General features: G+C 43.7%; 3 protein-coding genes across 3 annotated transcripts in view; 2 read left to right on the top strand and 1 right to left on the bottom strand.

The window, feature by feature from the left end:
• Positions 1–2,902, top strand: part of MDN1 (midasin AAA ATPase 1) — a 103,884-nt gene extending 100,982 nt beyond the window's left edge. Inside the window, exons 101-102 of the mRNA XM_050893729.1 lie at positions 390–532; positions 1,883–2,902. Of these exons, the coding sequence (XP_050749686.1) occupies positions 390–532; positions 1,883–2,071 (332 nt within the window). The 3' untranslated portion in view covers positions 2,072–2,902. The remainder of the gene's footprint in view (positions 1–389; positions 533–1,882) is intronic.
• Positions 2,903–4,679: 1,777 nt separating this feature from the next.
• On the top strand, positions 4,680–7,158 carry LYRM2 (LYR motif containing 2). The gene is made up of 3 exons (XM_050894489.1): positions 4,680–4,724; positions 5,303–5,443; positions 6,440–7,158. Exons 1-3 carry the CDS (start codon positions 4,680–4,682, stop codon positions 6,518–6,520), a joined length of 267 nt encoding a protein of 88 aa, XP_050750446.1. The 3' UTR covers positions 6,521–7,158.
• A 1,786-nt stretch (positions 7,159–8,944) lies between these two features.
• ANKRD6 (ankyrin repeat domain 6) overlaps positions 8,945–22,455 on the bottom strand; it is a 112,767-nt gene continuing 99,256 nt past the window's right edge. The window contains 11 exon segments of the mRNA XM_050894741.1: positions 8,945–10,970; positions 10,973–11,299; positions 12,758–12,869; positions 14,641–14,754; positions 15,332–15,484; positions 17,569–17,745; positions 18,110–18,247; positions 18,500–18,604; positions 19,438–19,515; positions 19,751–19,849; positions 21,624–21,722. Coding sequence (XP_050750698.1) covers positions 10,729–10,970; positions 10,973–11,299; positions 12,758–12,869; positions 14,641–14,754; positions 15,332–15,484; positions 17,569–17,745; positions 18,110–18,247; positions 18,500–18,604; positions 19,438–19,515; positions 19,751–19,849; positions 21,624–21,722 — 1,644 coding nt within the window. The 3' untranslated portion in view covers positions 8,945–10,728.

The following is a 22,455-nucleotide window of genomic DNA, read 5'->3' on the forward strand; positions in this document are numbered from 1 at the left end:
TCTACTGAGGTGGTTATCTAGTGGCTGGACTCTTACAATTCAGACAATATTTAACTCCTAGTCACTTATGAGGCATGAAAGACAAGGCCATGACTAAGTTTGTTAGGTATTTTCCATGCCTTTCATACTTGATTATGGTACTGATGGACTGGGGTTTTTCTCCCCAGTTATTCTCAATGGTTTCCCACAGTGGGAAAAGCTTTCCTTCTTGATGCACTCATAACTGGAGCTTCATCTTAAGTCACAGAATTCTATTTGATAAAGACTTAATTTCCTTAGGAATACTCAGTTTTCTATTATACCCACAGGGTTAACAACACAATAGTCTTTTTTGCCTTTTAAATGGATTACTCTAACTTACTGGAATTTTAAATGTTCTTTGTGCTCAGAAACAGCGCAGCTGCTTTTGATTGTATCTGATGGAAGAGGTCTTTTCTTGGAAGGCAAGGAACGAGTGACAGCAGCAGTTCACGCAGCTCAGAATGCCAATATCTTTGTTATTTTTGTAGTGTTGGACAATCCTAATTCCCGGGTAAGTGAACAAGGGAGAAGTATTCAACTGCAGTGAATGAGAAACTGATACAAATCTTTTTCTTGTCTTTTGTAGTGCTGTACAGCTATCTTATCTTTTGCAGATGTTAAAGATATTTAGCCCAATTTCAGTTATTCACAACGTCTGTCAGATCTTCTATGATTTCTCCCTGCTGTGGTTCTTATCCTCTTTTGTATTTAAAAAAAAATTCGGCTTCCATGCCACAGAAAGGCTAAGTTAGAGCTCCTGTCTTCAAATGTAATGGCTGTAGATTTTGGCCACCAGAGAAGTAGCTGGCAGGTTAACAAATTCAGAGTTCAAGAGATGCTGTGTTCCATCTCACTTTTGATTCAAATTGATCATTTCTGACAGCAGTCTCCATTTGATACGGCAGCTGGAGCCAATGAGAGATTAAACATTAGACAGAAAGGAGTATATGAGAGTTATTTAGTGCCTGAATTGGGAAAGCTGGGTACCACATTTGGTAACTGGGAAAGAAAACTGTTAGATTTCCTTGGTTGGGAAGCTGAAATATTTGGGAGCTTTTCAGGGAGACTCTGTAGTGCAATAAATGAGCAAACTTAAGCCTTACTTTGAATTATGTGGTGAAGACTCTAATTTTGTAGTTCATGTTTTCTTCCTATATCTTTATTTTTCCAAACAAAACTCATGTGCTATATTTAGTGTTGAAAAATTAACCATTCTTTTGCTTAACCAAACTGTTATAAGGTTCTGATGAAACCTGGCTATAATGTCAAGCGAAAATTCTGGGCAGTGAAATGCGTTTTCCATAAGCTTTATTAATTTTCTGAGCTGCTACACTGAGTAACTAAGAAGTTGCTTTACAAGAACCACAGCTGGAGTTTAATCTGATTTTTGTCTTTGTAGTATTTGCTGAAATATTATAAAATAATTCACTACAGAATCTTGTTGCATTAGATCACTGCACAAATGCAAGTTGAACTCAGCCCTGAAGAGCTTACAGATGACAGTGTCAGGAAGGCACCAAATGTATAAAACTGAAGTGATAACAGTAAACTCCAATCATAAAATACTAAGGAAAGACAGGATTTATTTATGGAAATTGGTATTGCAGAAGCTTAAGCTTAGTCTCTTCTAGCCTATACTTCATTGATTAGAGCACTTTTATTTAAAAGGGCAAAAGTGTTTAACTGCTTTGTGTTCAGCTTTTGATTTGATTTACCATTGAACACTTACGGCTTTTAGTCTCAAAACTTTTATTAACTTTTAATAGAGGAGGAATTATAAGTATTTGAAAAATAGGACAAATGATATCAAAGGCCTGTAAAAGATGCATGTAGTTCAGTAGTAACATAAATTCTTTTTTAGGATTCCATTTTGGACATTAAAGTACCTATATTCAAAGGACCTGGAGAATTGCCTGAAATCAGATCTTACATGGAAGAATTCCCATTCCCGTTCTACATGATCCTTAGAGATGTGAACGCGCTTCCAGAAACTCTCAGTGATGCACTCAGACAGTGGTTTGAACTGGTGACTGCCTCAGACACTTTGTAGACTTTGTAGACAACGTCAATACCTGATTGCTGCTAAACCACTGAAAGAGATGAAACGGCATTTCATCGGAGAGTTCATAAGGCCTCTTTCTAACTAGGATTAATGTGCAGGCGCTGCCCTCTGGCAGCCAGACTGCCTAAGAACAAAATGGTTTAGGTGCATTCTCCCACGTTTGTCAGAGGACAATTATGCAATGGTGAGACTGTCATCTTCTTTCATTGCCTGTTCCCACAAATAACGTAAAACTTTCTTCAACTTCTCTTGTAATAACTTATTACTTCTAAAACAAAAATGTATTTGTAATGTTCACAAAGGTAAAATTATTCTTGCCACTGTCTATTGCAAAAAGAAAAATTGGTCTTGCTTCTGGGAAGGCATTTCTGCATTAGAAGAATTCAGGTGTCTTGCAAAAAAGCATTCTTTAGCTTCACCCATGTGCCCGGTGCCTCTTTGGGAAGGAGTCGGGGAGCAGGGGAAGCAGATGGTTTTAAACAACCAAAAAGATAAGTACTTGAATACTTGAAACTATTCTGCAGTTTAACACATCCTATTTAATTATTGCTGATTTTTGTCTGACAATATCAACAGGGATTTTTATGAATAATGCCATGTGATGATCCCTATATTATCAGTTTTACACTGTGAAGTTTGCCCCTTTGTCCAAGGCAGACATTGAGGATGTTTCATTAATCCAATGTCTTAGAGCATGGACGTGACTTTTCATTGCAAAAGCTATGCATCTTATATTGTCTGTACTAATAAAAAGAGGTACCACTGTTTGTAATTATGATGTCTGTTCTTTCAGTTGAATAAATTAACCAAATTTGCCACATGGAAATGTTGTGCATTCCCTAGCAGTGCACAAATACGAATTTTCATATAAAAATGTGTTGCGGTTTATGTAACTTCACTGCCTATCCTCCTCTTATGAGGATAATGCCAGCACAAAGTTTTGATTAGGGGTCCAGTCTTGTGACTTCTCTCAATGAAAATCTGAAGGAAACTTCATTTAAATGCCCCTGGTCTAAACACTCCTTGAAGATTTTTTTTTTTTTTTTTCTTTGCATATAAAAATTGAAGGTGTCTCAGTCTAAGTGTGGTGCAGGAGTTGATCAGAAAATGGCTGGAAACGTGGGTGCATTCGCAAAGATGTGATGATCGTTCTCTTTGCCTGCTGGATAGAAAAACCTTCCCTGAAGTACTGCTGAAGCTGTTCTGAGAGGCAGCAGTGGCAAGACCCAAGGCTGTTTCTCGTATTTGTGTAGCTTTGCCACAGCTAATTCATGATAAGCAAATTTCAGAACTGCAAACTTAACAGGGAGAACTCTATCCCATCAGAAGTTAAATGCCAGGTACCATATGCTATCTTTCCAAGGTTCTTTACATCTCTCATATGTGTATACAAATACTTGCATGCTTTGGGAAGTTTAGCTGTGGAAGTAGGTGGTTTTAGTTCATTAGGTAATTTTCCAGAATGTACTTATATTTCAGAGATATTTGTAGTAGGAAACTTGGAGAACATATTTTAGAAACTAAAACTTAAGATTGCAAGGATACACTTCCAATGCAAATTATAGTTTGTTGTAGGGATGCCGTTGCAGCCTGAGACACAATTTTATCAGCAATGCTTACGCACAGATGTTTAAACCAAGTTTTTTCTCTGCCTGTAATTAACAAAGAGCTTGCACTGTATTTGGTACAAGCAAACACTGAGTAAGTAACACAGAAAGGAAAGGCATCGGTTAACTTGTTTTTTCTCTGCGGGCCAGCTGTATGACTGTATTTGGGTTTGGCATTCATTGACACATCAGCGCTAAAGAAACTATCAGTGCCTTGCGCTGTTAGCAACAATTACATGTCTGCACAGAGCTGCAAGTATTTAAAAAGATGCAAAAGGTAGCTTAGTGTCCTGTAATTGCTCAGATGACTTCCAGGTCTTATTGCACTGCTTTAATTTGATCCTACAGTTAAATATATTTGTCTTATAGCTATGTCAATCTTCAAAGCACAGGCCTTCCACCAACCCTTCTGTGAAATTCAAGTGTATTGCTTATTACTTGGGTGCTTGGTTTGTTACTGGAGCTTGTCTGCAGTTTTGGAAGAAATAAAACAGGAGAAGAACGTGAATGCACACCCTCACCCGTACCGCCCCCCCCGCCCCAGCCGCTGGCTCCTCCGGTACAATTTCTGGTGCCTCTTACTGAAGTACCTCTGGCTTCCCGCAGCCCACCGGACACCGACTGGAGGGCTCGGTTCCGCCACGGGTAAGCACGGGTCCGGCTCTGGGTTTAGCTCCGTGGTTGCTCTGGGGCACGGCCATGCACGTCGTCTCGGTTTGCTCCCAGCGGGGAGGCGAGGCGGCCACCTCCCGGGGCTGGGCGAGCCCGGCCATAACGAGCCTCCCTGTGTGCGTGGCGGGGGGGGTGGTGTCTTCCCCCCGACCACCACTAGCTGCCGGTAAGGGGGGGCCCTTTACCGCGGGGCTCTCCCGGCGCTGCAGGCAGCCCCGGGCCGGCCCGAGGCCCAGGAAATGGCCGCCAGTGGGCCCCGCCCGCCCGGGGAGGGCTCGGCGGCCACGGACGCGGTGGGAGGGGCGGAGCTGCGCGTCATGGCCGCCAGCCGCCTCCCGCCGACTGCGCTCACCCTGAAGCAGGTACGAGCGGGCGGCCCAGGCCTCCTCTCGCCCGCCTGGCGCGGGGGGCGGCCGGGCTGGCCTAGCGGGCCGTGTCCCGCGGCGGGCTGGGCGGGGGGCTCGCCGGGGAGGCGGGCTACGGGGGCCGCGCTCTCCTCCGGGTGCCGCCGCCCCCCGGCTGCGCCGTGGCTGCCGTCCGGCAGCCGCAGTCCTGACAGGATTCCCCTCGCAGGGCCCCCGCTTAGTGGCAAATGGCAGCAGCGAGGCAGAGGGAAGCGGCCGGTCGGCGGGAGCTGCGGTGTGGGCCGCGGCGGAGGGCGGCCAGCCCTGCGGGGTGGCCGGGAGGGTGAGCGGGCACTCACCTTTGTAACGCTGCATTTTGTGCGTCCAGCTAGCCTTAGGCACCACGACTTGTTCCACGTTTGGTATGTTCCGTTACCTGAAATTTCAGTGTCTTGGACTGGGATCCAAGGCAGTACTACATCTTTCAGAAAAGGCTATGGGGAACGTGGCGTTCATTTAAACGTCCCTGTAAGCCAGCAAAGCCCCTCGGCGGAGTGTCCTGGGACAGCGGATAGACTTCCTTCTCTCCTCCCTAGTTCTTGAGGCGAGAGCAGGTTCTTCAGTTGTACAGGAAGATCCTGCGGGCTATTCGCGACGTCCCTGCTGAAGCAGATCGTCGCTATTTAAAGGACTGGGCCAGGGAGGAATTCAGGAGAAATAAAGATGCTACAGAAGAGGTGAGGATCGGGAACCCGCAACCCCAGCGCCTGCCCTCAGGAATGATCAGTGCACTATCCTGTACTTTGTCGTGGGGTTTTGCTTTGTAGGTGTCACTTCTAGACTGGTAAGAAGTCTCCTGTTATTAATTTCTCTTAAGGAGCATTTGCGTGAAGAAATAATTCAGTGTCTCTAAATAGTATCATCTTCTGTGTTGGCAGTAGTAATGTTTCTCTGATTTCCAGATAATAATCTGGACTGAAAAAGCTAAAACCCAAACAAATGCTGCTTACTTAAACCACGAATCAGAAAAATTGTATTGAATAATGTTAGATAAGTAACATAAACTTACTAACGCTCAGGCTTTATTATAGCTTCTTTTTTTCATCTTTAATTTCAACTGTATTCAAGCTATTTCATCTTTAATTTCAACTGTATTCAACTATATTCATCCAAAATCAAATTGGATGGTTGTGGATATGAAGCATGTATGAAATGCAGAAACCTTTACGCTTCTTGTGTGTCTCCTGTCCTCTGCTTTCTAGTTTGTTCCTTTTTCTAGCCAGTGCTCAAGGAATTGGTGGCTGCATTATGCAGACAAAGCATTACGGTACTTTTAGATAAAAATAACGTTGAGAGAAACATCCACTTGCTCTGTAAAACACCGGTCTTCATAATGCCCCTGTGCAGTTGTCACTACTTAATTGCAAAGGTGATAGACACAGAGGTGTAAAGAAAACATTATTAGGAGTTTGAATCCAGTTCAAAACTGAGTTTTAAAGCAAAACCATAACCAGCCCCCAAACATATCATTAAAGAATTGGAGAAAATTAATTCATTTATTGACCTGGTTTTTAACCATCTCAGTGCCTACAGCGTTACTTCACACAAAGAAATAGATCACAATAGTGCTGGTAAAAATTGTATGTATTTTAATGTGTTAAAATCTGCGTGCTTGTGTAAAACCTGTGCTGCGTACAGACGTTCAGTTCAGTAGATTCCATTTTGTTTTACAGGATGCAATCAGGATGATGATTACTCAAGGCAACATGCAACTTCAGGAACTTCAAAGAACACTTAAGCTGGCAAAATCCTGATCTTAATTTTGTTGACAGCTGGACTTTCATCTGCTGCGAACGAGCATAGTATTTTTTTCCAGAATGTGGTTATAATAGCAGCCTTTGCTGACAACCTGGTAATGTTTGAAGGTGGAATCTACTGCAGTGGGGTTTTTGTTTGGTTTTTCCCCTTCCCCTTCCCCTTCCTCCTCTCGGTTTGGTTACCCTCCCTGTGGAAATCACTCAGACACAAAGGACTTTAAAGAGCTGAGTGGATGATGTAGCACGTGCTGCGGGAAAAGCAGAAAGCACCAAAAATTACAACAGCACTGTTATGCCAGGGAAATGGAAAATAAATATAAACCAGATTATTTTGTCTGTTTTCTATTGTGGCAACTCTAAGTGGTAACATTCATAGTGGTAACAGCTCTTTCTGTACTGTGCCAAAGATTTCTACCAAAATTTGGGATTAAAAAAGCATTTGGGATAAATGAATGGGCCCAAAACCAATAAACATGATAAAACACTAAGAAAATGTTTTGTATGTAGATGTTGATTTTCAGTTATAGCTGAATAAAACTTAAAAGGGAAGGTCTTTATATACGAAAATGAGATTTTTTAGCCCCAGAAACAGTTACTACCAAGTTAACAGGAAGTACCTTCAAGTTAGCATTTAAGAGTCAATATGAAGTAGAATTACAAATTAATAACTGCAAATATTGCGGTCTGTTTTTCCAACTGTCATATTACTGCACTTTTAATTGTTAGCTTGCAACTGTTCTTACCGTCCTGTGAACTGCAGTGTATCTTTTTTTTTTTCCATATAATTTAAAAATGCCAAGGTGAGTCTGGGATTTTCTCAACATAAATAGCCAGACAACTGTAGATAGATACCCGACTATCCAGTGGCTGTGTGCAATTTAGGTTGTGGTTTCAAGAGACGCAGGAACCTTTCCCTCTCCCAGTCTGCTATTACAGTTCGCTTAGGGAGCCACCTCCCTTTGCCAAGAAGGCTTTCTGCCGAGTTAGTGAGCTGGACGGCCTCACAGCGAGTCCGGTCAGTGCCACCGCTGGCACAAGGGACAGGACGGGAGGGGACAGGATGGTATTCCCCCTCCAGGCTACAGGAGGGAAGAAAGACCCAGCCTCCGGAGCAGGAGGTACGCTGCTGCTTGCTGGAGCCAAACAAAGGGTTTTCAAAGCTACATACTTCAGCAAAGCTGCTTTGCAAAAAGCTGCTGCTTGACAAGAAAGAATGCCTTTTTTTTTTTTCCTAATTCTTTTTCTGAAAGTCATTGTAGAATCCTTTCCTATGATGTTTATTTAGCTTTACTGTAAAGGATGTGGCTCAGCTCAGTGAGGCTGCTAAAGAGTTCAGGTTTGTATAGACAGAAGCCTTTGAGCTTCTAATCAGCCAGTGAAAAATATGTGTCTAAATATTTTGTTAAAAATCTAAATTTTGTTAACATTTTCTGGTAGAATACACTGACAGAACATTAGTGTGTTGGGGATTGATTTTTCACGTTACCAGAAAATGCTGTTTAGAAAGGAATTTTGACTAAACAAAGCTGTAATCAATGTTGGCTTGTTCTCACATGTAGCCTTCCCTTTCCCTTCAGCCAGTGGTTTGATTCCTGATCCTTAATTAGGAGAGTTCACCCTGCCGCCTCAGCGCGCTGCTTTCCGTTCAGACCCCCGAGTCTGCATTACTCCTTTGACTCCGGTTTGCACGTTTCTAGGTTGTGGCCACATGATCCAGGAACAGGCCGTGACAGGCAGTGCCCTGGACAGACGTTGACGTCATGAGTGCTGCTGCCCATGATCTCCTCTGCTTTGTGGGCTTGTCAAGGTAAAATTGCCCGCCAAGAAGCCTTTAGGAATCCAAGTATAGTCTGCTAGGGTAAGTAAATTCACTCCAAGCGTGTGCTGCAGAGAAAGGTAGATAATACAGGTATTTTGTAAAGAAGTCCTTCAACTCCAGTTGTTTTGAAGGAGGACTACAGAGGGGAGTAGAAAGGAGTTAGCAGAAAACGCCTCCCTTTTTATTTTACAGTACACTTGGCTTCAGAAAACCTCTAAAATCAGTACTCTGCAGCCAAGTTACTGTCTTAAATTACTGCTCCAATGGCTACCTTGGTAGTGTTAGTTCGTATCTGAAGTAGATCAGGTAAAGCCATAGCCTTTCCTTTTCCCTTGCACTTGTGCGAGCTCAGGAGCATGTGTGTGATCAGCTGCACAGCTCAGCCCTGTGCCAGTAACTTCTGAAATGGTGGGTGCGTGCATCAGCTAACGAATGGCAGTCAGTCCCCGCAGCCTCCCTCCGGACAGCCGGTACACCTGGTTTCCATGTTTTATAGCCACGAACACAAAAGCTGAGAAGTTGAAGTCCAATTTTGTGCTCCCCCTTCTGAGTCGAGGGGATTGTGTCCATTTTCTCTGGCTAGAAAACATGACACCACTGACTTCTGAGCAACACTTATTTTAATTGCTTGGCAAAACATTCACTTTATCAAGATGATACAAAACTTAAATAGCATGCTTCTGCATTCCTACAGTAGCTTAAACAAAATGTAAACGTATGAAAGTGTCTATATTAGAGTACAGAAGTCAGAGCAATAAAACTAGTATTTCCATAACTGCAGATACACTTTTCTTGTCTTGATAGTGCATTAATAGGAACTTTAAAAATATTGTTATATAATACAATTTTCTTTGCTTTATACATCTGCTGAGAAGACGAAAGCTTAATTACTAATTAGTCAATGGTGTCTTCAATACTGTAAAGTATTTTGTATTGATTTTAGGGCTCCTTAGTACAGAAAAAAAATCTTTTTCTCCCTGGCAGAACGGTACTATCCTGTGTTTGAATTGTTTTTGAACAATTGTTCTATCATGATCTGTTAAGTAAACTTACTTATCTAACAGAATCTGATGAAGCTTTCTCAGAGGTTATTATAAGGAGGAAACCCTGAAGGGGTGCAGATGCAATGAGTTACAGTGCCTCTAGTTTATTTGGAGTCTGTCAGCCTGGACAACATTGCTCATTGTAAGTTTTGATTTTATAACAAAACACATCCATAAAAACTTTAAAATGTTGTTGAGTTCTATTTTGTGGGACTGTTTGTGAAACCAGTCCTAAGACCTGCAGACACACCAGGGCCCAGCCTCTCTTTTTAGAGAGAGTAGGGGGAGAAGAGAGAGGAATCATTCAGAGGAACAAAGGAAGACAGTCTGGACAAAGTGTCTGGGAGAAAATCCTGACTCTGCAGAAAAAGAAACATTTGAGTACAGGGAACCAAGCTTTCACTTCTTTAGATAAAGGACTTTTTCAAGCTTCTTCAGTAGTAGGTAATTCAGCCATTTGCTGCTTGAAGGAAAAGAGATTTCTATAAAAATTACACCTAACAAGCAGAGCATGGTTCTGGTAAAATATTTGCCATCCATGCGCTAAACAAAACTTCTCAGTCAGATTACTGGAGTACGGCCCCAACAACCGTGTAACCACAAGGAGCTTTGCAACCAGGACACCATTAAAAAAAAAGACAAACCGATTTAGCATTTGTTTTAATTATGTAAAACCAAAAGAAAATCAAAGTGGCAACCGAAGCCTCTGTACCCTAATGGGATGACTCGCCTTAGCATCTCACTCCGTGGGAGCCTGGCCTCTCCCAGGTGGAAGCCTGCATCTGTCCCCTACCTGGGCTTGTAATTTGAGTTGGTTCTGTAGCTTCTCTCCACTGACTAGAGAGGCTGTGGGGAGTATCTAAAACAGCATCAATAGCCCTTCACCACTATGGAATCTCTGTCAAAAGCTCTCAAACATCCTGGATTTATTTCAGTATAGGTATCACCACGTGTTTACATGTAGCATACAGTGGAACCCTCTAGCCACACATGACCTATGTGGAAATAAGGAAATTGCCTTTTCAGAAAGCAGTTTTGGTTTCTAATGCAGTTTGTTTTCAAGCAGCACCTGGAAATTGAGAGTGCAATATTTAACGGACTCTTGGAAATAACAAAGAAAGGATCTAATCTGCAGCATCTCATTGTCATCAGTACAGTCTGCATATGAATTCTCCTCGGTTCTGGAGTTTGCAAAGTTATTTCTACTCCTGAAAAAGAGCATTTTGTTTGGATGTAACAGGCACTACAAATATATATATATATCTATCTATCAATATTCCAGATTCCCATACAGCAGGTTCCAAAATGAGTCCCGTTGCTTGTCTTTACCTGCTTGGTAGGTGCTAGCTCTCTTTCTGCACCTTAGTCCTTAATTTGCTGAGCTCCTCTTCTAAGCTTTTAATATGCTCCTTGAGCGCAGCTTTGTCTTGCTGCGCTTTCTGATTAGCTTGGCACCGGGCTTCTTCTATCTTCCGTTCATACCACTTCTCCATCTGTGTGGAAACGGCCTCAAAGAAGTACTGTGTTATCTCCAGGGCCTGGGAGGTGTCTCTGAGCGGAGGGGCAGGCGGCGGCCCGCAGGTAGGGCGGAGGGCTGCTGCTCCTGGCTCTGATGTGCCCCGGCGTGGTGCAGAGCTTTGTGCCTTGACTGCCCGCTTTTGCTGGACTTCTTTGTCTGAGTTCCTTTGTCGATGAAGTAGCCGCTCTGTGGTTCAGTCTTTGCAGGTTCAGTCGAGGGCTGCAAAGCAGCTTGAACCTTAACATGTCTTAATTTGGACCCCAAAAGCTCAGAGGAGGGCAGCTCCTGCTGGAACCTGTGGAACGTGCTGGTACTAACAGCTTTGTCCTTCGGCCTGACATCTTGAGCAGGGGCAGAAGAAACTGGTCCGCCAACAATTAATTGTTGCTCTGTACCTACAGAATAAAATATATACATATGTATTTAGAAAAGCTCTGGGCATTTTAGCATTCAGAAATCCTCATTCTTCCATGAATGATGCAGTTTCCCGTGTACCATGCTGTGTGTACTTTGTAGAGGCTTATATTAGTTTATCACATCTTCACAGTTAGGTGATATAATAAAGAGTCATTAAAAGAGAAAAGCTGGCTCAGGCAGAGAGGCACTGCATTGCGGCTGTGGGACAACAGACTGACAACAATCAAAGGACTTCATCAGAAGGACATGTAACAAAGATCAGGCTAGATTCCCAAAGTAGTTTATGTCTGCTGATATTTATGAACCCCCTGCTTCTATTGTAGCCCCACTAATTTTGCAAGGGTAACACATTTTGATGCTTCTGAACTGTTCAATGCAGTATAGCTCAGGCTCATGCTGCCACAAGATCTCCTGTGTGGTCTTCTGTCTTTCTAGTCTGATGGGGTATCCATGTCCACGTCTGCTCACTTTGCATAGTGTTTTGGGGGGCATATACAATGTATTTTACAGAAGCCCAGGGCTTTGATAGCATTCTCCTTGGCTGTGGAGACTTGGCTATTCTGCCTGTCTCTTTTTTTCCTCAAAAGCTTCCCTGGCCAGACACAGAGAAGTGGCTTGAACCATATCTTTGGGTGGCCTTGATCCCTGAATGGGCTTGAATGTTCTCAGCTATTTTTGTTCTTGTCAAATGAACTAATAATCAAACAGACTTTGGTTTAAGAAAAGAGGAAAAAGTGAAAGGTTTATTCTGTATCCTTGCAGTTTGAATATTAACAAGGGAAATGAGTATTTTAGGTTCACATCCTTGCACCCTGCCATTATAGGTTCCACGCATCTGAAAAGCACTAAATACAATACACTTGCTTCAGTAGACTTTGGATAATCTGCACCCCTTCCTGACAGACAACAGGGCTGGAGCAATTCTGACTGGGAAGCTGGAGAAGTTTCAGAAAACAGTTATTCAGAGCATCAAAGGACTTGGCTTCAAAGACACAGTGACATGGAAGCATCAGGAAGAGTCAGTGGAATTCCACCCACCCATGTCTTAAAATATTCCCAGTGGCTGCTTGGAAGTGTATTCTAATCCCAAGACATTAGGCATATGAATGGGGGAAAGCACACAGCCAGAATTAGTATCTGTGGTATTAATACAAGTACCCCTCCGTTAATCAGCTCGCCTTTGAATGAATATGACATCTAAGTACCTGACAAGGTTGTACCCGACGCACCATCTTGTTGAATGCAAAAATGTTGCCCAAAGCTCTGTTCTGGCATCTGGACTCTGCTCCTTCCCCCATCTTCCGAGAGGCTATTTGGAAGCGTGATATAAGACTGCTGGTGGGAGCCCTCTGACGGCAGCACGGGCTGGTTGGCTTTACAGTCCTTGGCACTGTGGGGGTTGTTCTCGGTATCCAGGGTCTCAGTGAGAGACTCACAAGTGGACAAAGTTGATTTTGGTCTTGATGACCTGGAATCTCCAGAAAGCTTGAGCTCCAGATTCTGAATCTTCAATATGCACCAAGTCTTCAGCTCATCGACCAAGGAAATCTATGAGAAAGAGACTGTAAATTAGATGATCCTATGATTAGATCCTATGGTTCCTGGGCTGCTGAGGACGTGTGGCAGGGACAAAGAGAAGCAAGTCAGGTATCTGTGGGCTTAGACTCCCTGTACAGATGTGCGTGCTGCCACTGGGAGTGTTTAAAAGACTGCAAATCAGAAAAGATGAAGAACTATGCATTAGCTAATGAAAGGCACCCTCTGTAGTCCAAGCTACCACCTCTTAGAGTTGAATGTGCTACTTCAAAGGCAAGTCTAAGTCCTCTGATCAGGGACGACTTGTTTAATCGTGCAGTCAATGGCACTTTGTAAGTGCAAGGAACATCACATGTGGTCAAAGCTGCCATTTTTTAAGAGTGAAATTCAAATTAGACACTTCTGGGACACAGCTTTATACCATTACCAACCTCTGCTCTGTTCATTCGGTGATACGATGAGTCCCATGCTAAATGATAAATTACTAACAGCTTTCAAATTACAAAGGTGCTTAATAAGTGTCAGCTGCAGAGGCATTTGCCTGTAATCATTTAAAATACGAGTAGCTCGTTTGCCCTCTTGTTCATATGACATCATGAACTTAGGTCAGGCCCTCCTATGCACACGGACATTTAGTCCATGCATTTAGTAAAGCCCAACTCGGTTTTTCCAGTAGTTTCAATTAGACCCAACAGAACAGGAACAGCTGGTATTGCTTAATGGTAATTTCAGTTCACCTGATGTCTCACTCCAGTATCTCATTTCTTAAATGGAGATTACAAGGAGATGGAACACAAGCCTAGACATTCAGAAGCCAATAGAATACTTATGTCTGTTACTATGAAATAAAAACTAAAGCTGCCTTAGTTTACTAAGTACTTTTCTTTGGAGAAGAGCGTTTTGCGGATGTTAGACTGAAGTATCGTGATCAGTAGTTTATGCTAGGACTATCACAGCTGCCAGTCTTTTAACACGGATTTGGAATGGTCTTACAAAGAGTCATGACATTTTACTAGCACAAAGTGTATTTCTCAATTCTTAGAAGAATACCAATAATGAGAAAATAAATTGTGTTTTAAATTTACCCGTGTGAGTGGAGAAACACAAATTTCTTAGCATGTTTTAATGGTGACTTTTTGCAGAAACTAGAAGGGCAAGAGCTGGATCTCTACGGGAAGAGTTATTCTTGTAATGCTGGTTAAACAAGCATACAAAAAGAACTTGCCTATTGGCAGCAATACACAGCTTGGAGATTGTGCACTGTTGCCAAAGTCAGAGGGAAGAACTGCAGCCTTTTAATACACGGGGGGAAAAAAGATTAGACAGAGAAGAAGGGAGAGATTCCCAGGGCACACAACCAAATGGATGAGAAGGAAAAGGAACAACACAGGTCTTAGCCTTTGTTACTATTCGCAGATGTTCCTACAGACGTCCTTTAATGAAGCAAAAGCTGAAAGCACAACTGTTAAAAATTCAGCGGTAGGAACTTTTGCAAAGCACTGTTAGAAAAAAAGATATTTTGTTATAGATCCCGCACCTCAGACCCACCAAATTAAATTATGACAGTGGGACTGGATTTCACATTCCCCATTTCTAATGCAAAAGCTTTATAAATTTGGTTTAGAGATTAAGGTGGTGGATAGCAATAATTTGGTCTTTGAAGCTCTTTTGCCTGTTTCAACAGATGAGATAAATCTCCCATATTCTCTCTGCCTGCTGGAAGGAAACTCTTGAGCTGATCCATCTACCTGAGCTAACAGGGAGTAGCTGTTCCAAGCCCTACCTGCCGTTTCTCCCCCTCATTTTTTTCCAGCTCAGTGTGCTGTTGCAGGCGGTGAAGGCACTCTGTTCTCTCTGCGGACAGCCGCTCAGCCATAAGCTTGTCTAAAACACGGAGCTGTGGGAAAAAAACACAGTTTAGCTGAGATGATCATGTTGAAAACCAAACAAAACCCCCATCTGTGAACCTTGTAAGTCAAAGTACAGTCTGTCTTTCAGTCTTCATTCCTAGGAGTGCTGCCAACTACAATTAGATGTAGCTTGCAAAAAGGTTCAATCACAAAACTATCAATGAATAACAATTACATTAAAAATAAAAAGTAATTTAGAGGATCTTGAATCTCCATGCAAACATAATTCAGCAAGAGGGATTTTTACAATTATGAATGGACCAGCTGTGGGACTGCCTTCTGTCTTTAAGTTTCCCTCTTAGGGCCTCAAGCAGTTTAGATTTGTTGTCTGAAGAAGCACTGGAAGCCACTTAACACATTAAATGTGTTTTTCTCAAGACCCTAGTTGGCAACATTAGATCCCTGTGGAATGTCACAGTTCCCTGGTCTTGAGTATTAGATTTCAGGTTCGTTTTTACAACACAAGAAGCAATAAACGAATCATGACAATGAAAACATTCATTAAGCTTAGGATACGTTTCTAATAGTCATGTGGGCGAGCAGACCTCCGAGTCACATTCTTACTTGATGTTGAGTTTTGCTTTCCATCTGGCCCAGCTTAACATTCATCTTATCTTGTACTGTCCCAAACTCAGCTTTTATCTCTTCCACCGTTGCCTCCAGCTGATTCTCCAGTTTATTTATCAGGGGCTCACAACGACATCCATTTATCGGTGCCTGAAAGGAGTAATACATTTACTTGCTACATCCCGCTGTCCTCTTAGCACACTTGGAACATTATCACAGCCTCCTTAAGTCAGTCTTGGGCTCTTCTGTACCACGTACTGTATCTCACCCTCCTGATAACATCTTACAGTAGCTCAGCAAACAGGCTGTTAGTTGGAAGAGCACAGACTAGAAAAGGATTGATCTGATTTATATAGACATATCCTAACACACAGCAGTGTTATTTCGCTGAGGCTACAAGCAGCAATGAGCTCAGACCACACATGTCGTGGTACTGTGTGCCGTATGAGGGGATACCACATTACAGGTGTATACCCCATGTCTGGATGCTGTAATTCTGAATTGTACAAAAAAATCTGGTTTTGTGGATGTGTGTGGTTTTCTGTGCATTTGTTTTTTAACCTAATGCCAATAATGTGCCTTTTTTTTTTTTTTTTTGGTACCGTATGGCAAGGTCTCACTGGTCCTGTCTGCCTTCACCCTGCTGGCATTCAGCTGAGCCCTACCTGCTGTGCACACCGCTGCCTTCCTTTGACTCGCACGACACCGTCCCAAGGTTCCTCTGCAAGGGGAGCTGCACTGACCACATTTCAGTCTCTCAGGGAGATGGTCACAAAAGGCTCCCTTAAGCGAGGACAGCTAACGCTCATCAGCTTCCTCTACGGTCCGCAGGCAGAAATGGGCTCCTTCAGGGGGGTGAGTCAGGAACCGAAAGCGGCTGCTCTGAATCTGTCTGCAGAGGAGCCTCCCTCTCTCCTTTGGCCCTACGGTACTGTTTCACAAATTGGGGCTTATTCCCTTGGCAGAGGAAAGTGGGTGGTTTGCAGAGCGCTAGAGAAAGCTTCAGAAATACATGTACTTAAGAAATTTTGTTTGTTATTCAGGGCCTGAGGGCATCAAAGAAGACAGACGAGGAAAAAAGAAGGGGAGAGAGGAATGTCATGTATTTCAGGAAATACTATAAGGGAGTCTAGCTCTATTAAGCTAATTTTTGTGAATAGATTAGATTCGTATACAAATCCTGTCTGTTCTCTGCCCCTTTCTTCCTGCTCCCCAAGTCCTTCCTACTGGCCTATCCTCCTACCATCAGATCCTACGGGCAGGGAGATACTCCTTCTAACTTATGAAAGGTCCTCCATCCTTCCTGATGTCTGCTATCAGGATAATCCCATAGTGCCCCTGTCAGGGAATTTCCCAAGTGTTACACAGCGAGATGTTGGAAAATATTGCCAGTAAAACCTCTGAAGTCTGACTTGAGTGATCTTCAGAATCTGCTGAATTTCTTAACTACAGTAAGGGACTGAGGAGAGCTGGTGGATGGATGTGAGAAGCCAAGGAAATTAAAGGATTGACCTCCCAGAGGTACAGGAGGGCAATATTAAGAAAACAAAAATATAGACCTTTACAATGTCTACAAGGTAATTTGCTGACTGTTTTCATGCTTTTTTATAAATGTGTACTGGTAAATACTTGTGTAATAAAATGAGTAAAATATCAATCTCTAAACTGGAATAAGTGCACATGAGCTGGTAACTCCAGGTTTATTCGTGAATGAATTTCTGCACAGCTCCTGCCTCCAGTAATCCTAGAATCCCCAAAGACATGTTGCAATAAACAGGAAGAATTGAAACAAAATGTATTGAGCCTACTCAAGCTCTTGGTTTAGTTAGTAAGCTTCAGTGCTCACACACTGCTCTCATTTATTTTCCTTGGAAAAGCTCTTTGCATTTCCTGTCGGGAATCTTAATGTTTCAAAGTATATCATAAAAGTTCCAGAGTCATTTCCAATCACTGTTCACATGTTATCTCCAAAAAGGAAATACTTTGTGGATCAAAACTGGTTAAGTATGTCATCTTTAACACGCACAAAACCAGCTTATTGTTTACCAGACTTCAGGCCAAAATGCAGCTGAAGCCCAAACAAGGAAAACAAATCCACAGTCATGATTCCATACCCCTGAGAGTGCAGTTAATCAAGTGTATTTTCTATCCGTTAGCTAACTGTGCCCCAACTCCAAGCGCTGCTCCCTGTGTCTCCCTCCACGAGGGCCGCGGCCAGGGCAGCAGCGGCTCACCTGCATCACCTTCCCATCCTTTCCTCGATAGAGCGTGTAGAGCTGGTAGGCTCGGACCTCGTGGGGAGGAGGTGGAGAGGAGCAGTGATGTTTACTTCTGCGCTTAGGCACGTTTTGCTGGGGCCGAGGGAGTGTCTGCTGATCAGCTGGGGAGATGGGGTCCGAGAGCGCTGAAACCTGCATAAAACACGCACAACGTTTTCCCTATTTACGAGCCCCCCTGTAAACTATTCCTGGTGGGAAAGGGACAAATCCATTGTGACAATTACAGCAAAAACCTGATTAAAACACCAATCCAGCTGCAGTGGCTGGCCACAACCTTGGCATCTGTCAGCACAATAACCAGATTTCTGCACAAATCCAGTTCGCGTGACCTCAACAGCAGAATTTCCCCACGAGAAATCGGTTTTGTCTGAAGACTACCTCTGCCCCATGAGCACGGCGAGGCTGCTGCCCTGACTCGCCAACACGCCGAAGGGACAGCTGCACTATCGCTCAACAACTATCCCTTCTCTCTCTGCTGTTTAAAATCTACTGATACCTTTTCCTTTGGCTTTTTCTTTTTGCTCTTCTTCCCTTTGGGATCTGGTGAGGTTGACCGGGGTTCATCCTTCAGATCGCTCTTCCTCTGCGGTGGCTGGTCGCTGCTCGGCGTGTCGTCAGCAGCTGAGACGCTGCCCTGCTGGAAGCAAACACAGGGGAGTTCACAGCAGTTGCAGAGATGGGAAAAAGGTGCCTTTTCTTCAATTTCCCAGTTTTAAGCTGCTCTGCACACGTAAGCAGGCAACTCTTTAGCAGCAAAGCATGACAGGCTGCCTCAGACAGCTGCTGTAGTCATGCATAAGTGATGGCTCCAAACAGATTTAGTCCTGATGGGTTTTATTTACACTCCCTCCTCGCAGCAGATGCAGCTGGTAATGCCAGGCTGTACCTTGCTCTGTACCACTTCATCCCGTGGTACCGACTGAGCTCGCCTTTCCTCCTTCAGTCTCTCTCTTTTCTTCCTCAGGCTTCTTCCACGGTTGAAGCGCGAGACCTGAAGGCAGACCACACTGTTACTCAGTGATGTCACGCTCTTTCCTACCACAGAAGCCAAGTAATAGAGCAGACCTTTTTTACCTCTATCTAAAAGGCAACGGATAAAGGAGAGTGCACTGCCAGATAGACGCTGATGGGCCAAGCAATGTGGGTGTTTATAGCCCTGAAAACACACCACCACTGAGCTAAGTCTATCAGGGCACTTTGCTGTGCCCTGGAGGGGTGAGTGCCGCCTCCTGTGTCCTCCTGTGTCCTCCGGCTGGTTGCCAAGCCAAGCCCAGCCCTTCTCACGCAGAGGTGACAAGGAGGAGCAGGGCAGGGATCGCGCCTGGTCTCATACCAGAATACAGAGCCCTCCCATGTGCCTTCTGGCATGAAGAGCGTTGTAGCATTTCACACACAGCAGCAGAGTATAAACAGGACGTTTTGTCCCCATTTCAAAGCATGCTCCAGTGCGAGCAACCATCTTGGGGATGGGACGTGTCTGAGGCAGGCAGCAGAGTGACAGAACCCAGGAGCTTTTGGGTACAGGGCAGCTTTCTAACCCTTGGGCCACCGCAGGGAACAAGTGCCTCTGGCTGCTCCATCCTCTGCCAGTCAGGACAGCGGGACCTCTGACAGCGCTTAATGCTGAAGCTTAATCTGCACACCTTGCTGGGCTTGGGGGCTGAAAGGCTCCACGTCAAGAGACCTGAGGCCAGCACACAATGCCAGCAGAAATGCAGGCACCTTTCACAGCAGAAGATTAAGGACCAGGGGATGTGGCCTCTCAAGGTTCACTGGCCTCAGCTCCATGTGTACGTGTGTGTTGGGGAGAGATTTGTAACGTACCTGTGATGCTTTAGTGAGGAGGAGCGCAACCTCAGGGTTATTGTGCTGTCTGGCAACCTCTAGAGGGGTCTGACCTGCCTGAGAGGAAAAAGAAAACGGCATTTCCTTCAAAACACAAGCTACTGGAAATGTGGAATTTCTCCACCCAAGGTTAGTACATGCTTTGTGCACAAGAGTAAAGTGACTAACTGCTTTCATTTACCCAGATTTAATTCAACTCTAACACCCAAATATTTTTTACCAACACTATGAAGAGTGTTGAAGGGAGTCTGCATTAATACAAAATACCAAAGAAACTCCACGTCCTGCTTACATTGTTGACAACGGATGCATCAGCCCCTGCCTCCAGCAACAGCTTAACCACTTTCCTGTGATTTAGAGCAGCAGCTACATGGAGCGCAGTATCCCCTGCCTGCAAGTTAGAAAGCAGAAAACAACAGTGTAACACAAGTCCTTGGGTCTCACCCTGCAGGAATCACACCTTCCCAAAAGATGCTCCGAGGTCAAAACACCTACACTTACTGATGCAACAACTAAGCTTCAATAAGGCCTGGTCAATAAAAAAAGCAGAGTTGGGAGGAAGGGGACAGGAGGGGGCACGGAGCTACTTCAGGGCAAGGACCTACTTCAGCCTGGTTTTGAGAAATGCAGCTGGGGCGCTGGTGATCTGGTTTAACTAAACCAAGTGACACACGACGCAGCTTGGAGACAGCCCAGCTCTACCGCCAGCAAACAGATACGACATCTGAAGGCAGAAGCAGGTTTCCCACCACAACCTTCTCTTTTTTTTTTTTTTTTTTTGCAGGTTCGATTATTTGGTGCGCAGGTGGTCACGTATCACATTACTCAAAAATAGACAGGTAAGTACCAGCAGTGAGATAGTTGGTGTTCTCTTTGTGAGATTCCTCAAGAAAAACAGTTTTTGGACCAAAGCCAGGAGGCGATCCAGATCCAGCACTAACACACTGCCCTGCCCTTGTCCCGGGGCAGTGAGGTGAAGATGGCTGTGATCAGATTCGGGCATTGGTAACAGAGCCAGCAGCTGTTCCAAGGGAGACCAGACACGTGTATATAATGCCCTCCTGTCCCCTTTGCCTTGCACTTTGCCTTCAGAAAATTAGATCTCCTTGAGACTAGTGGAAATCTATTGCTTGTTGCTAACTTGGATGAGGCATATTCATAAATCATTGTATGTGCAAATGTGGAACAACTTTGGGCTATGCTGGGAAATGAAGGAAAGGGGTGTCTCTCTGGGCCAGGTTCACACCAGTTAATCTCAATATTCAGTAGCTCATTTTGCAAGTTAAAAAACTCATTTCCAAATAAAATTACACTGTAAATTTAAGATGCTGAAACCCATTTTGTTTGCTGTAATATCTCATATCTAAGAAACAAGATTAAATGTACAGATCAGAAAACATCTTTATGATCCTCAACTACACGTGGAAAATTTCCCAGGAACATGAGACGATGTGGTTAAGCACCACATAATCTGTTTATTTAGCAGACTTAACACATTTTAATTTACTAAATCCATTCCCTTCTACCATCCAATTAGGCTATGCTATAGGTACAGCAATCAATTACTTCTCTATAAAACAACTATGGATGATTAACCCTAGGTTAGACTGGTCATTACTTTGAATTTAAAGCATACTTTTTCTTCACTTTTATGTCCTTTTAATTCCCCCTACTGCAAAATGCAGCAAAGAAAAGTATTCCAGAGGAATTCGCACTTTTGTAGCATCTGAACGTTAGTGAGTTCTGCTTCACAATGTCTCTGTAATGGCCATAGGATCATTAAATCCTAGTTACAGAGGAGAAAATGGGCCCCCATAAAATGACTGAGTCTCTTGTCCAGTCCCATTCTGCACAGAACTGGTAAGGACCCAGGAGCGCCAACTCCTAACCCTATGCTACTACCCCTGTCTCAAACCCCCTTTCTACACCAACGTACAATTGCAGAACCTCATAAATAGGCAATGCTTTAAAGAAATGATGCAAATGCGATGGCAAAATAATAAACTACTGATGTGCCATTACTTTAAGGCTATTCTTAAAAGCTCAGGCATTTGGTGGTACAGTGAAACACAGAGTGAAGCGGGATTACTCAGGTAGGCATCCCTCTTCCCAACAACTAGCCGTATGCAAAGGGCACAGAGTCGCAATGAAGTTCATGCACTGACCTGGTTCTTTTCATGGACAGAACAGAAAGCACTGAGCAGCACCCTAACGATGGGCAAGTGATTATAACGAGCAGCCACATGCAGACAGGTATCTCCTGCCTGCAAACAGAAACAAAGCTCTGAGCATGTAATCGCAGTAAAAAAGCTTCCACTTGTCATGGTGTTCAGGGATGAAATAATCCTATTAAACCAAAAAGAGCAGTAAATGCCACACACCTCCACCAAACAGCAATGCTGTCTTCTCTGCGGTACAAAATCTACTATCATGGGTGGGAAGGTTTAGCAAGAGCTGCGGTCAGGCAAGATGGGGGTACGAATTCTTTAACCACTAACGGGAAATACTGGAATTATAAAATGCTCGTTTACTGCACTACAAAACCTGATTTACATTTTTCCATTAAATCTGTTCTTCTGAACCGCAAACCAATGTGATTTGGAAACTCAACTTGGTGTTGTACATAATGAAGAAAACACGAGGAGTGGGGGCCAGAGTAGTGTCCCCGTGAGGGGTGGCACATGCGCAGCTGGGACTGGGAGGTGGGAGCAGGGCCCCAGGGGTTTCCATTTCTGTGTGCCTCTGCCCACTATGTTATTGAGCAGGGACAAAAACATCTGGCTTCCTTTTGTAGATTTTTTTTTTTCCTTTGTCATGCCAGAATCATTAAAAAATAGGAGGGGAGCTGTCTGAAATTGAAGTCACCTTGAATCTACCTCATTTGACAGACCAACACACAGTATGTATTATCTGTCTCAGTGAGGGCAAGTCTGAAGACTTTCACTGCTCTGAATCTTAAAACCCCTTTAAGATTTCCATCTTTTTGAGAGAGGAGCC

Source organism: Gymnogyps californianus, chromosome 3 (genome assembly GCF_018139145.2).
Source record: "Gymnogyps californianus isolate 813 chromosome 3, ASM1813914v2, whole genome shotgun sequence".
Lineage (NCBI taxonomy): Eukaryota > Metazoa > Chordata > Aves > Accipitriformes > Cathartidae > Gymnogyps > Gymnogyps californianus.